At 52.8% G+C, this 15,583-nt stretch overlaps 1 protein-coding gene across 1 annotated transcript in view; it reads right to left on the bottom strand.

Moving 5' to 3' along the window:
* FGF18 (fibroblast growth factor 18) overlaps positions 1–15,093 on the bottom strand; it is a 66,652-nt gene extending 51,559 nt beyond the window's left edge. The window contains exons 1-2 of the mRNA XM_063413354.1: positions 14,840–15,093; positions 14,541–14,577 (exon numbers count right to left, since the gene is read on the bottom strand). Coding sequence (XP_063269424.1) covers positions 14,541–14,577; positions 14,840–14,871 — 69 coding nt within the window. The 5' untranslated portion in view covers positions 14,872–15,093. The remainder of the gene's footprint in view (positions 1–14,540; positions 14,578–14,839) is intronic.
* Between the last annotated feature and the right edge of the window lie 490 nt (positions 15,094–15,583).

Here is a 15,583-nt window from a genome sequence, read left to right as displayed (position 1 = left end):
CCCTATGCTCTGTTGACCAGTGGCAATGTCCTTCACACTTCACATGGGCCACACTGGACCCACATCCCTGAGAGGCTCTGTGCTGCTGCCACCACTCCTCACTGCTCCCATGAGGACACACAGATCTCTCAGAGGTCATTTCATGCCCCTGTCCCTCCTCACAGCACTGGTATTGCTGCAAAGAAATCTGAAACAGGCTTTGCAGAACAGCCCCCACCGAGCCCTGTGAAACCGTGGACCAGGGAGCTTGGCATGCTACAACTGCCTCCAGTACCTTAAGCAAAATCTTCTTTTCTCGATGGAGAAAGCACTCCTGCTGAAATAACCTACTATGCAGGAATGAAACCCTTACCCAGCACAGGTGGCTCTGCACAGGTGAGCACAGGGCTGAGGGGCTGCCTGCCCCACCCCAGGGTGCTGCTGGCCAAGCAACGAGCTGTCCCCATGGCCCTCTGCTGCTCACCCAGCTCACCCAGGGCTGGAGGAGCCTGGGTGGCCACAGCAGTGGGGCTGCAGTGGAGACCAGGGCAGAGTTCCCAGCAGGGTGTTCCTGGGACAAAAGCTGCAGCATCCCACTAAAAATACTTTACCAGCAATTTGTTCACCTCTTCAAGTGAGACCTCAGTCCAATTACTGAGAAACCTGCCAGATTCAAAGCACTCCTGACCTTTTCTCTCCTGTCTCCAGGGCAGATGCTCGGGCTGCAAACCTGTTTGGCCACAGCAGCAGAACAGAGTGGGAACAGAAGCCCACTACCCTGAATCTGGCCAAGCATCTCCTGGATTCACCACAAGGACTTGAAATGTCTGTTTGAAGCACGAGCCTGCCAGGTTCAAGGTGACATCTCTGCTCTTCTGCTTGATACGAGCCCAGTTGAGACCTCCACAAAAACAGGAGCAAAGGCACAAGATACAGAAAACCCGAGGGATACTCAGGAAAACCCTGCCATCAGAAGGAGATGGAAGATCATCAAAGACCAACCTCTTCATAAGAGAATTTGCAGGGGCAGCACCTCAGCAGTGATCCACCTAAGCAGTGCTTATCCTGGGAGCTCCTTTCTTCTGGTCCCCTGACATCCTGCAAGGAACACAGATCCTTGCTCCCACTGCAGAAAAGCAACTCCCTCTAGGGTAAAACACGGCAACTGCCGAGCAGTGCACACTAGGGCAGGGCAGGACTCACAAAATACCTTTTTGCATTGCATTTGCAAAGAAAACAGAGACTTGGCCAACAACTGTCCCCACAGCAGCTCCCAAGCACCAACCTCAGGTGAGAGGTGGCTTCTCTAAAAGCTGATTCAGCAGAGATGCCTGGGGACCTGACTGAATTATCCCACATCACTTTCCTCTATCAAGTGTCCTCTCTGGAAATCTTTTACTATGCCAGTCAGTTCCACTCCTGCTCATCCTGACAAGGTAACACCCAGTGAGCCTCTGTGGGAATGGTGCCAAGGGGAAGGGGCCTCCTCAGGAGTCCCTGCCAGTCACACCAGCCCCATACCTGCTAACAAAAGGATCGAGCAGCAGTTTGGCATCCTGATTTCCCTCTGTGACAACCCTGCTTCCACAGGCTCCTTCCTGAGGAACAACAGGATGAATCATAGAACGGCCTGGGTTGGAAGGGACCTTAAAAATCACCTGGTTCCAACACTGCCATGGGCAGGGACACCTTCCACTGTCCCAGGCTGCTCCAAGCCCTGTCCAGCCTGGCCTTGGACACTGCCAGGGATCCAAGGTCAGCCACAGCTTCTCTGGGCACTCTGTGCCAGGGTCTCACCACCCTCGAAGGTAACAATTCCTTCCTAATATCCCATCTAAACCTATTATCTGGCAGTGTGAAGCCATTCCCTTTTGTCCTGGCACTACATCACCTTGTAAATTGTTTCTCCGTCTTTTTTGTCAGCTTCCTCAGTGCTTCACCACTGCCTGCTCCTGGCCTGAGGACTGATCAATTCTGCTTGCACAAGTCTCCCTCGATGCCAACCCCAGCCTGTTGTCCCAGACCAAGCATTTCTGCTGCAAGTTACAAACTCTGTTCCAGGCTGTTCCATGGAGCACCCACAAAATCCATCACCCTTAAGAGGGAGAAACAAAAAATATCCAGGCTGGGTTGGTCTTCCTTCAGCACACCCAGGATCAGCCCTTATCTGCCAGCAGTCACAGAACTTCTCCTTCCCCAAAAGCACTTTGAAACACATTCTCAGGCCCTATTATCTCTCCTGTTTATACCACATTCCCTCTATTATAAAGAAATCCCCAAATAATTTATAAGCCTGCAATCTCCTGCACTAACAGGGCCATCAATCACATTTATGAACCCCATCACCTGCCGCTCCCAGGGCTGTGGGCCGGGGCTGGACCCCGGGAGCAGCTCCTGAGCCCTCCACACACGCGTGGTCCGAGGAGAAGGCAGCTCTGTTCTGCACCAGCCACAGGTTTGTTTCCTAAGCATCCAGAGAGGATCCCAGCCAGTGTCCTGCCTCACTGTGCTCTCCCCGACTCCAACACAAGCACACAAAAGAGAGTTTTCTTTGCACTAATTCGAACCAAGGGAGAGGGATGTTTTTGGCTATTTTCCTCAAGGAAAGAGGTTGCCCATCTAATAAACCCTAAATGGCCAGTGGGTTGTTGGGCTTTCATGTGTGCCTTGGAGCCTCCCCTCGCTGTGCCAGGTCCCTGGTTTTCTTTTCCATGGACTTGCAAAACCCCTGAATAACAAGGTTTGTGCATGAAAGTGCTGACACAACCCATAACTACAGCATCCTGAACATGATACCAGAATAAGGACGCTCCCTGTGTGGCCCAGCCTATGGATAAATAAAGCATTTCAGCAGCCAGTGTCGACAGATCATAAACCTCCACCAGCATAAATACCAACAACAACCCAAAAAGATTAGAGGGCTTAGGGGCGAGGCAGGCTGGGATGATTTAGAGTTGGGGTGGAAGGGTCATTGTTCTGAATGGGTGGGGGTGAGTGGGCCACAGAAATCAATAAACCATTCTGCTCCCAGGGAAGGAAGGGGCCACGCTAATGGTGCAAACACACATTTTCCATTTGAGGCCAGAGCTCTCCGACTCACCCAGCATGGAGGGATGCAGGGGACTCACTCCACTTGCTGGGGGACAAGGATCTCAGATCTCAGACACATCCCAGGAGCTGTCATTCAGGGCACAGCTCACCTGAGCCCCTTGCTGGGCAAAACCTGCTGCTGGGGGCAGCTTCAAATGAATTTAGGTGCAGGCAACGTTCAGCTCCATTAATTCAATTTTCAAGGGAGTTAATATAGAGCTGGTACAGGTATCTCAGTTGCGTTCAGCATTACCATCAAGTCAGAGCTTTTCCAGTGTTCAGTTCTAGCACTGAACAATCACCAATGGGTCCTGCCAGCACCAGTTACCTTCAAGCACCAAAGACAACTCTGGGATCCATCTCACCCTGATAAAATAATGCCATCTGGAAGTTTCCACAGTGGCATCAGACACAGAGGTGGCCACAGAATGAGCCACAACAGCTCTCTGGATCCTCCAGTGAGGACAGACTCAGAGCTTTGCAGACAGGTTTCCAGGCACAGAGCTGCTGAGGCACAGAGTTCAAAGGCAGAGAACAATTCTGCCTTTGGTCCTCTCCATTCCCAATTTTTCTACTTTTTCCCCCACTTTCTTTCTAAGAAATAGGACACTCACCTTGGAGAGTGAAGCCTATTTATAAACAGAATAAATCTATACCATACAAATACACAGCTGTTTGTACCCAAGGGGCCAAGGGTAGTCAAAGCCCATTTTTGGGACACACCAAGGAGGGAACCAGCAGCCAGTGGCAATGCAATGCCAGTTATTCCCATGAAGGAGCCTGAGCTCACAAGCATGTACAGGTGCAAATGGTGGCAGTTTTTACTCCTGCTGGTCAGAACTGGGTGCTGGTGGTAAAGCATAGGGACCTGCTCTGCTCCCCCTGCATGAGCCAGTCTCTTCCTCTATGCCTTTCCAAAGGTATTTTGAGAAAACATTCTCTAGATCAGTTAATAAAATAGCTTGAAGTTTCCCCTGCTGACATCAAGTTACAGCTTGCAGTTAATAGATTTCAACTTTACTTGGGATTTTAAGAGGTTTTAAAACAAGTAATTTCATCTTCCCTCCAGAAATAAATTCCTCAATAGCTTCACTGCAAAAATATTCCTAGGAATGGACAATTCTGCTGCTTATGTACTAAAGACAGCCCAGAAAAAAAATCAGATTACTACTGAGCCTTATCAAAAATATGGCATAAACCATGTGTTGACTTTAATCCAAACCAAACTGTCAATCTGCCTTCAGGAGCCCATATAACAAACATGAGCCGAGGGCCAGAAAAGAAAAGCAGGGTTTGTTTTCTAATAGAAGATTTGTTCTGATCTCTATTAGCCATGGTTCTGCCTGGAAATATTTACACTGCAAAGGCTGGGCAAATAGGATTTCTTATCTTTCTGCTTTGTTGAGTTAGGGAGAAGTCTCATTTGGTATTAATTAATTTAGATTGGAGTTTTCCCATTTTCAGGGAACAATTCTCAACAGTTTTGGAAAATAAATCTATTTTTGAAATATTTCAAATAGGGGAAAAAATAAAGTGGTGTTAAAATCACTGAAGTTTGGGCTGCTGCATCCCTGCACAGCTCAGAGGTACCAGGGAGAACCCCACACATGTTGTTCCATCCATCACCAGTCACCAGGCCAGACAAGGGCAGACACAGGCATGAGACCTTGTGGCACAAAGCTGGGGATCCCCCAAGAGCCTTTCCTCTGAGCCACCAGCATCCACGCCCACGGCAGTGGGAGGAGGTAAGTTGCCACGCCTCGTCCAGGCATCCCCAGGTCCCTGCCTGCCCCGCCCACAGGTGCCACCACCCGGGCCACCACCCAGCACAGGGCAGCTCTGCCAGCTCAGCCTTGCTAAGCTCAGGTCAGACTTTGCACAAATTTCCTTTGGAAGTGAAGCCCCACAGCTGAACCTTGGTGATGCTCAGTGTCTTGGCACACACAGTGATGGTGCACACTGGGGAAATCAGGCTCCCAGGAATGAAAGTTGAGCAAATAAATTCCATTTTCTTGTTTGCTACATTTAAATAGCAATTAAATACCTATTACCTACTCTTTCAACATAAACAGCACAAAGCAAGCCCTTCTGCCTTGCTGGCAGACTGCTCCCATTTATTATAGGACAAATGGGAATGAGTTTAAAGTAGAGGAAGAGGGATTTAGATTAGATGTTAGGAAGAAATTCTTTCCTCAGAGGTGGTCAGGCATGGGCACAGATTGCCCAGAGAATCACAGAATATTTTGAATTGGAAGGTATTCACTAGGGTCACCCAGTGCAGCCCCTGGCCCTGCACAGACAACCCAACAATCCCATGCTGTCCATCCCTGGGAGTGCTGTCCAAATGCTCCTGGAGCTCTGCAGCCTCGGGGATGCTCCATCCCTGGCAGTGCCCAAGGCCAGGTTGGGCAGGGCTTGGAGCAGCCTGGGACAGTGGAAGGTGGCCCTGCCCATGGCAGGGGGTGAACGAGATGGGCTTTAAGGTCCCTCCCAACCCAAACCATTCTGGTTCTGTGATGAGCAGGCAGACTCTCCGTGCTGGCCAGAGCTGCCCTCACTCCTCCCTTCCAGCCTGAGATGTCCCAGCTTTCAGAACCCTGATGGAAACACACACAGAGTCCCTTCTGCCCCCACAGCCTGGGCTCAGGCTGGCAAGGCCCAGCTCCCAACACAGAGTTCCAGGTTTAATTCCAGGGGAAGCTGGCAGCAGTGCCTGCTCCCTGGGACAAAGGTGCCACGTGTATGCAGCACCCAGCGCTGTCCCTGCAGCAGAGCTGCTGCTTTCTATCGATTGCTGGGGGCTGCCTGCTGCTCTGATCTCAGCTGGCCAGGACTCTCCCCAATCACCGCAAGGTCGCGACCACGGGGTCAGAAACCTGCACTATATAGATCATAATTTATTGTACAGCTAATCAATACTGCACTGCCTGTGCAGTCCTACGGTGCAGCCTCCCACCCAGGGACTGAGGCTGCTCGTGTGGGATCATAACCTTGCGGCCTGGGAGAGGCAGGGGGGCAAAAGCAGCTGGATGTTAGAGCTGGAGAACACGGTTGGAAATGGAGCACATACTCCACTCACTGTTCATTCCTACATTCCTACAACCTAGTCAAATTCCAGCTATGGTTTGAATTCAGCTTGGGAAAGCAAATACGGTTATCTGATCAGGATTGTACCCGACACTCCAACGGGAGAGGCAATGCAGCCACACGGTGAGGAGATACCCAGGGTGTGACAGGAAGGAAGTGATCCCGGTCCCTGTGGTCACAGCACTGCCAGCTTTCCAGACACCCTTCTGCTCAAATGGATAAAAGGCATCAGAGAAGTAGCAAAATGCCCTTCTATCAAAAATCTTCACGCCACTTTCTAATTTATACTTCCAGGGCTTGCTATCCCAGCAGCCATGCCCACAGACACCCAGCAAACACAGTCATTGACTAGGCTCACTACTGCTCCCTGCATTTTTCTGTTAATTCTGGATTTCTATGCAAGAGCAGCTCAGGGTATTCCAAAAGGTAGAAAAGCTTTTTGACAAGGTCTCCTTCAAAATGATGCCAAAGATAGTATTCCAGCAGGAGAAAAGGGATCTGAAAGACGTAGCAGGAGAAAAAGGAATGGGGAGGACTAAGGAAAGCTGGGAATACTTTGTAGGAAGAGCAATACGTTATTAATTGCTTCATCCTAACATTTGTATCTGAACAATATGCACTTCTCTGGAACCTTCACCAAGGTTTAGCATCCACCCCTTTGGATTTTAAAAGATAAGCAGAGGAATCACAGGGCACACTGTGCCCCTCGCCACCCTGCTTCTCCTCAGTGCCAGCCCCTCGCTGTTTCCAGATCCAGGCCCTCAGCCTGGCCACCACAGGGGCTCTGGCTCTGCCTGGGGCAAGGGCCAGCACTCCCAGCCTGCCCCTGCTTCCATCTGCAGGTGGGTGAGCCCATGGGCAGACTCTGCCCCATCTCGTGTCATCACGAGCCACACAACAGTGAGCAAGACGTGCTGGGCCATTCCCCACTGCCTACTTCTTATGACAGAATCATTTAGGTTGGAAAAATTCTCAAAGATCACCAATCCACATGTTCACCCAGCACTGCCAGGCCTATGGCTGAACCATGTGCCTGAGTGCCACATCCTCACATTTTTTGAACACTTCCAGAATGGTGACTTCCAGTGCTTGACAACACTTTTGTTGAAGAAATTTTTCCTAATACCCCATCTAAACCTTCCCTGGCGTAACTTGAGGCCTTTTACCCCAGTGCCACAGCCTCAGATCTTCCTCTCTCCTCCCACAGCCTCCAAAGCAATGTTCACATCTGGCAGCATCAGCAGCAAACACGGCAGCACCAGCACAGCTCCAGCCCTGCAGCCAGAGCAGCACCAGCCCTGGCAGGAGCTTTGTGCAGGAGATCACCAGAGGCTTGTTCTGCACTCTGAGCTCTGAGGTTAAAGGCATTCTGGCTCTCCCAGCTGCAGCAGAACCAAGCCAGGAACTCCATGAAAAAGCAAGCACAGTGAGCAGGGTGTGAGCAGAGCCTGGCAAAGGGGAGGATGCACTGTCACTAGGACGACACTGCCGTGCAGTTCAGCCTGAAATGCAGCTATTGGTGTGGGCAGAGCAGGCAGGGGGCTGAGGAAGCACTGCCCAGGAAAGCAGCCCCACATGGAAGCACCAGGGGCACAGACCCACAGCCCAGCCCCTGCAGGCGGACGACTGGCACGTTGGTTCCCACCCACTGCAGCCCCTGGGGCTGTGAGGAGGTAGCACAAAGGGAAACACACAGACCATGACAGGCTAAGCCTCCTCCTTCCTCTGTTCCCTTTTTTTTTCTCTTCATGCTATGCCGAGGCTGAATGGCAATAGGGAAATACTTTGGCAGAGCCAGACAGCCTTTTATATTTTGGGGTTTTTTTCTTACTTTCCTTCCAGCTGCTTTGCTGGATGTCTAATCCTCCATGGACATCTGGAGAGGTACCAGGACACAGAGGCGACATGCTAGGTAGGCAGCACATTGCATAGCTCTGCATGATTTCTGCTTCTACCTGTTGTTATGGTATGGCATGTGATCAAAACACAAAAACTCAGGGAAGGAAAGAAAAACAATCATGTCTGGACCTGCCAGGCCACAAATACCCAGGTGGAAGCCCCCTTGTCTCAGCATCAGAGCACAGGAAGGCCATGCTCTGCAGCAGAGCATCTCACAGGCAGGAGGGCATTTAGGTGCCTCCCTGGGCCCAGAGCTCCCAAGTCCCCCAGCACAACCCACCCCAGGCTTCCCAGGGCCAGAGCAGCTCACACACCCCAGGCAGCTACCCCCATCCCTGTCCAGGCACCAGCAGCAGCCATTCCTCTTTTCTCTTTTTAAGTCACATTCCATGAACACATTTTGCACCTGCACTTACCATAAAAAAAGTATCCAAATCTGTGGAAAAACAAAACAAAAGCAGCTCTGCAAGGGAGAAGAAGAGAGAGCACAACAGAGTCCTAAGGAAATGAAAAGATACATAAAAATACTCCCAAGGATCTGGGAAGTAGCTTTATAGATCCAAAATAACGATTTTCAGTCCCAGGGAGTCTCTCTCTTGAGCTCAGCCTCCCACAGCACAGGGGGATACCCACTCGCCTAGCTGGCCAGCTTGGTGCTATCAGCTTACAGAAAATCAAATATTCAGTGTGGCTTTCCAAGCCCCCCAGTGCTGCTCATCCTCCCTGAGCCTCCTGCAACCCCCAGCAATTACTCTCACACCAGCTGTATCCCACATCCCAGCCACACCTGCAGAGCTCAGGCAGTGCCCCCTTTCTCTCCCACCTTGGTACACTACAGCCAAGCTGCTCTACAAGCAAAACCTAATTCTGAGTTTGAGCAGGAATTCCTCCTGTGAATCCCGATCCACTCCAAACCCAGCACTGCTCCAAACCCAGCACCTCTCAGAACTCTGCAGCCCTCAGAATCCCACACTGCTCTGAACCCTGCACTGAACCTTGCGCCACTTCCAATCCTGCACCACTCCGAGCCCTGCACCCCTCGCCTCCATCCAGCCTGGTACTTGCCAGGCACAATAAGGAAAGCAAAACCAAAATACAATACAACCACCATGCTGCATCCAATTAAAATCTGAACCTCATGGTGGCCTTCTAGGCACTCTCCTCAAAAACGCCCATGTCCATCTCTGTTCATCTGAAGCACCTCACACATCTCTGGAGCTCTGGAAAAGCAAACTGCCCTCACGCAGGGGTGCAGAGCAGAGTCCCCAGGCAGCTCTGCTCTGCTGCCCATTGCCACAGCACATCCAGGAAGCCAAGCCCCCAAACGCTGAAGCAGCTCAGGTTTGTGGCAGCCTCGCTGGCGTAAGAATCTGGAAACAGCTTTGCAAATCTTCCTGCTAAATGTCTTTGAGGGATTTTTGTGGCAGAGAACCTGTCCCAGCACTCTGAAGGGCTGGGGACCTTCAGTGAGAAGTAAAGGCAGGGTGTGTCCAGGGAGGCAGCCCGGAGCTGCTGGTGGGGCACAGACTGCACATCCCCATCTGTGTAGGAGCAAGACCCACACCTACACTCACGTGAGCTAAGCTGAGCCTCGCCTCTCCCACAGGAGAACCCCAGTACACATCAGCCCAGGCACCAGCCCACTGCCACTCAGCTTCCCTGCTCCAACATGCCTCCTCTTCCTCCACAAACCTGAGCTCTCCAAAGTTCAGGAGGCAGAAGCAGGATACACAGGGCAGCTTCAGGACACAACACTTCATAGTCTGGTACAATGAGTCAGCAGCAGGGAATAAAAATCCTTTGTGGCAAGCCACATGGTTGTTTCCTGGAGAGCCAAGGGCATTTGAAACTGGAACAAATGATTTCTTGTGCAAGAGGACCACGGCCCTGCAGGTTGCAGGCCAGCAGAGCCACACCATCAGGAGCTGCATCTACCACCATGAGTCCAGCACAGCACGGAGCCAGAGCCAGGGACCATCCCATCAACTCCAGCCCATGATGGGGCCATGCACTTCCACTTTGCTGAGCTCCTCTGCTCGTTAGCTCAGCCTTTGGTCACGCAGTTTCTTTGATCTTCTCACTGCCTAGTAATCAAGGCAGGTGCAATCCAAAAAATCAACAGAGAGGTGCCCAGCCTTTCACAGACCACATCTGCCATGTTCTGTCCTTCTCAGCATGACTTCTCCACCCTCATGGAGCAGGAGGCAGGTGCTGGCCCAAGGATGGCTGAGGATGTGGTGTTCCTAATCCAGGCTAAGCAGAGAAGGCAGGCATGGGATCAGCCAGCCTGGAGGGCTCTGGGTGCCACCAAGTCTTGGCACAGAGGGCTTGACCACGAGGAGGGAGCAGCCCACAGAGGCACCACCTGCCCCATCCCACAGCACTTCAGGAGCAATGCTCCATCCCTGGCAGCACAAGCAGCCTTGGCATCGCCTCAAGACAGACATTGTGCCACCCAAAGAGGACAAAGGCAGGTGGGTGCCCATCTGCAGGAAGAGTAGACATGAGAATAATCTTGTTGGTGATGTGCAGTCCAGCACCCTGCCTTTGGTGCTGTCACCAGGAGGGCAAGGGCAGGGCAGGCAGGGAGCTGTGACTCCACAGCTGCTGCACACCCACAGAACGAGTGGCCAGGCAAGGCAAGCTGGGCGGGCTGTGACCACCCAAAGGACCTCTTGGCTTCTCCACAGTGAATGCCCAGAGCCATTTGGTAGCCCTCACCACCCGTCCTGCTTGTCCCAGGGAGGATGGCCATGGAGCAGCAGGCAGGGAGATGGGAGGGAGCTGCTCAGCAGGCTCACGCCTCTGACATGTGCTGCGTGTGGCTTCGCCAGACCACAGGATCTGGCTCACTGAACGTGTGGAAGCAACGCTTCTCTGTGTCTCACTTTACAAAGCCCCAAACAATAACTGTCTGTCGCTGCACAGGAGCTTAGGAGAAACATAAGTTGCTATTGGCATGGCGTACAGCAGCCTTCCTCTTACACAACACCAGCAGATGTGAAAATAGCCCAGTGCTGCCTGGTGCGTTCCTCTGACCTCCTGTTTGCTTCTGGATCAGATTCCAAAGCTGGATCTTAACCTACAAGAGCCATAAAAACAAAGGATTTGGCCCTATCAGGGACCTCTTCATAATCTAAGACAGATGCACTCCGTGTAGGAGAACACGGCAAGGTTTGTCAGGCAGGGAAGAGGCTGAGGCAGGACCACCCTCTGATCTGCAGCACAGCCAGGGCAGCACAGGCCGGCATCGCCCCGTGCTCTGCCTGCCCATGCGCTCAAGGTGGCTTAAGGACAGAAGAGCTGGAAGTTTTTGCAAACCAGGACAGCACTCGGAACCTCAGATCCTACTGCTCAACTTATACTGAAGCTGCCTCCAGCCCCCACCTGCCCTGGCAAAGGGGGCCCTCCGAGTCCTGTGTCCCCAAACTTGTTATCCTCGGGGTCACTGGTGCTGCCAGGGCCAGCACAGCATGGGGCAACCCCCCTCCAACCCCAAAATGTGCTTCTGGGATTTCTCACCTGCTTGAAGAGCAGAAATCAACCTCAAAGCCAAATCCAAAACCACTCTGGGGCATACAGAACAAAAAAAAACATGGAAGAAAAATTGCTCCTGCAAGTGTGAAAAGGTAGGAGAATACACTGAAGAATGCTAAAGATGTGATAGAGGGAGAGTTCAGCAACCATCAGGGCACCCCTAAGTTCAGTAATGAAAGGGCATCCCTAGGAACAACCTGCATAAATAAATTAATGTCTCCAGGATCTGCAAGGGTATCCAGTGTCCCTGCTTTGGAACTGCAGCAACCCCAAACATCAGAGCTTCTTCTTAAGAGGCAAGAGAAGAAAACAAGACGGGGCATTGCTGTCACAGGGAAAGGAACTGGTGAATGACCTGTCCTCCAGGCAGCCCTGTGAGGTTCTGGGCCACCCCAGGGCTGTGCTGCACCCATGCTCCAGCAGTGCTCCCCTCTGCCCCACCATGTGTTAGTCCCTGTGCTCCTTGGTGGAGTTGTCACATGATGGCAAAGCCCTGGAGGAGTCCGACTCATCCAGGGGTCTAAATCCTAGAAACTCCCGACCCTGCAACCTCCCTGTGGCCAGGGCTGAGGAACACCTCCCAGTGCTGCCATAACCTGCCCACAGGAGATGCTACACCTGTCCCGTCCCCCACTGGTGGCTGCAGGGTGGCCATGGGATCTATGAGAAAGCTCTAGGCCAAAGCTGAGCCCCCACCACAGAACTGCAGCAGCTCACACATCAGTGTACCACAGCCCTCATACGCGAGGAGCCAACAGAACACACAGAGCATGCCCAAACCATGGTGTTTTTTCTCAGAATCCCTCCAGCCCCACACACACTGGAGGGATTTCTACCTCTAAACACAGAACCACAGGTACCAGGCAGCAGCAGAGCAGGGTAATTCTAAGACCAGCACACAGGACAAGCTGCAGATCATAGCCTGAACGCAGGGTGAAAGGCAGCCTTAGAATATAATCCACTTCAGGAGCTCTTAAATCTCCCCAATACAACCCAGAGCCCTTTAAGCAAAACTAAACAACTTCCTTTAGACTAAATAAATATTAAACCTAAGTGATGCATTAATTTACTCCAGTTCACCAAAGGCTAACTCCTATCCAAACTGATCATTACTAAAGAAATCCTATAATCCCTCGCTCCCATTCAGGCTCAAAACATGTAATCCCGTGAATAAATCCAGAAAGAAAGTGTAACAAAATGGGCAATAAAAACTTACAGCATTCACATCTTTTCATCTACCATTAATACTGTAAACACTCACTCGAAGGCCCTCGAGTATGACTAATCTAATGTTTTGGCTCCCCACACCAATCGCCGAAGGAGCTCCGCTCTGCGTGTGACACCCGGCGAGCTCCGCCGCCCCTGCGGCTGCAGCCAAGACACCTCCGCAGAGCCCAGCGCAGCCATCCCACCTCACAGCCCCCAAAATGCTGCAAAATCAGCACAAAAGGGAGCGAGTATGGTTCTAATAGCACCAGAGCACAGGGCTTTCTTCTTTTTTTCCTTTTTTTTTTTTTATTATTATTATTATTTTATTGCTTTGGAAGGCTGCAAGTTCCAACTGTATAAATGCCAATAACTTTGTTTTAAGGCTGCTGAAGTAAGAGATCAGATTTTAGCAAGTGCTTTCCAGGCAGCCAGCCAAACTTTTTCTGATTCACTAAAAGCACCGAAGGGAGGGGGAGAGGAAGGGGGCTGGAGGGCTGATTAACTTCAGTTACCGCATAAGCGCAAAAACCCTCTCCCCGCTGCAAAGTGTTCCGGTGCTGCGAGCCCTGCGCAGCCTGTGATTCCTCGGGCTGAAAAAAACAGGCACCAGAGAAACAGAGCAAACACCTTCCAACCGCAGCGTAATTTACAGCTGCGGATCCTCTCCTGCTGGGGAGGCTGCTCCACCAGGGGAGGCTCTGCTGGTGTCGGGTTCAAGCTGCAGTTTTTGGAGGGGATGAGGTAAAAAATGTGATCGGGGATTTTTTGGATGGGTGGGAGAGCAGGGGATGGGCTCAGGTTTTAGCTTGGCCAGAGGGATGGACCCCCCCTCCAAGGCTCTGCTCATCCAGGACCATTCCCTGCTGCCGTTGCAGATCTGGAGAGGGTGAGCAGGTGCAATCCCGGCCAAAGCAGAACTCAGGGCCAAGGGTGGCACAAGCGTCCCCCAGTCCTTGCGGGAGGGTGGCTGGAGCCACCAGAGAAGCGGCACCTGCTCTGCCGGGCCCCGCAGGTGGGTCCGCTCCCGCCTGCCCCGCTAAACTCCGTGGCAGTGGGGGCAGCTCCATCCCCGTCCCGCGGGCACCGGGGCTGCAGAGCCGCGCTCAGGGTGTTGCTTCAACGGCCTCATTCCTGCCGAGGCAGGATCAAAGGCTGGAGCTGACTTGGACGGCGTTCTACTGAATAATGGGGAGGGAGCTCGCAGCCTCCTTCTCTTGGCTGGGAAAACTTGTGTTTTTCAAAGCATCAGTTTTTGGGAGTGAGTTCCCGAAGAGGGGAAAAAAAAGTAAAAAAAAAGGAGGGGAGCAAAAAAAGAAAAGGAGGGGAGCAAAAAAGAAAGGGAAAAAGGGGCGAACAGGAGAGTGCCTGCTCTCCCAAGGCAAGTGCATCAATCAACATTGTGCAAGGAGAGTCCAGCACTCCCTCTCACATCATTAGCCGGGCTAATGCGCTCCAGAGGATCCCGCTACGGCAGGCTACCAGCGCACCGGCTGCACCCCTGCCCGCACCGGCGGCCGGGCACAACCGGGCACGGAACGGGAGCTGAGCACAGGGGGAAGCCCCGGTCCAGGGCAAATGACACTCCAGCATCTAGTGGGGGGTTCGGTTTAAAACAGCTATAAAAACTAGAGGGAAACAAGTGAAACCCCCAGCCAAACCTGCCTGGCACTCGAGGTCAGCATGCCGCCTTTGTTTCTATTTTACAGCCAAAAGCGAGAGAAGACAGAAAGGACACGTACCTGTACCTGAAAGCACAGCAGCAGGAAATGTAAACATCTGGAGAGGAGAAAAAAAAAAAAAAGGCAACAAAAGATCAAATGATGCGGTAGAATTATTAAAGTTGATTTTTTTCTTTGTTTTTGCTTGCAATTTTTTAAAGGGCTCAGAGCGATGCTCTGCTTATAGAAAGGCTCAGGTCCCCATTACCACCTGGCTGCAAGGAAAATGCAAGCAGAACCTCCAGAATGAAAGTTTTTAAAATTTTAAAAATATTTTTTAAAAATTAGAAAAAAAAATAGAAATATGCCATAATCCTTACAGGCAAGTGCAGGCTGAGAGCAGTGAATACATCGCTGGGCGAGGAGGGGGTTGGCCGGCGGCTGGTCGCTAGCGGAGCGCAGTCCCCCGCCGCCGCGCTGACATGGGAGCGATCCGGCCGGCGAGCTGCGATCCGCGCCGCGCTGCTCCGCGCCGCTCCGCGCAGCCGGGAAGTTGTGGTACCGCCCGCTCTGCCTCCGCCGAGTGACTCGTCAGGCATCAGCTCTCCTCTCCCCCTGTCTCTCCTCCTCCTCTCCCTCTCTCCGCCTTTGGGGGGATGAAGGTGCTTATTGTCAGTAACTTCCGATCATCAGCAAGTGCCCCCCCGCGTCCCCCCGGGCCGGGCCAGCCCCGCCGGGCGGATGGAGCCTCTCGGCCGCCGCCGCGCCCCGCTCGGGGCTGCGCTCCGCACCCCGCGCTGCGCGCTCCGGGCGGGCGGCATAGCGCTGCGCGGGGCGCGGAGCGGGAGGCGGGACCCGCCCGGGCGGGCCCGGGGCTGGCACCGCCTGCGCGGAGGGGGCACCGCCCGGCTGCGGGCAGCGCCGGCCGGAGAAGCGTTTTTTACAAAGTGAGGGAGGGGGTCGGGCTCCCCAGAGCCCTCCCCGGCCTGACAGAGCGGGCTGTGCCGCCGCTCGCCCGGGGCGCGAGGGGCTCGGAATCTCCGGCGCGGCGGCCGCTGCCCCGTTCCCCCGACACGTGCGGCTGCCCGGGCTCCGGTGCGCCCTTACCTCCGACGGGGCAGGAG

This window comes from Prinia subflava, chromosome 16 (assembly GCF_021018805.1).
Source record: "Prinia subflava isolate CZ2003 ecotype Zambia chromosome 16, Cam_Psub_1.2, whole genome shotgun sequence".
Taxonomy (NCBI): Eukaryota; Metazoa; Chordata; class Aves; order Passeriformes; family Cisticolidae; genus Prinia; species Prinia subflava.
The sequence above is the reverse complement of the archived record's forward strand: the minus strand, read 5'-3'. Positions and strand labels throughout refer to the sequence as shown.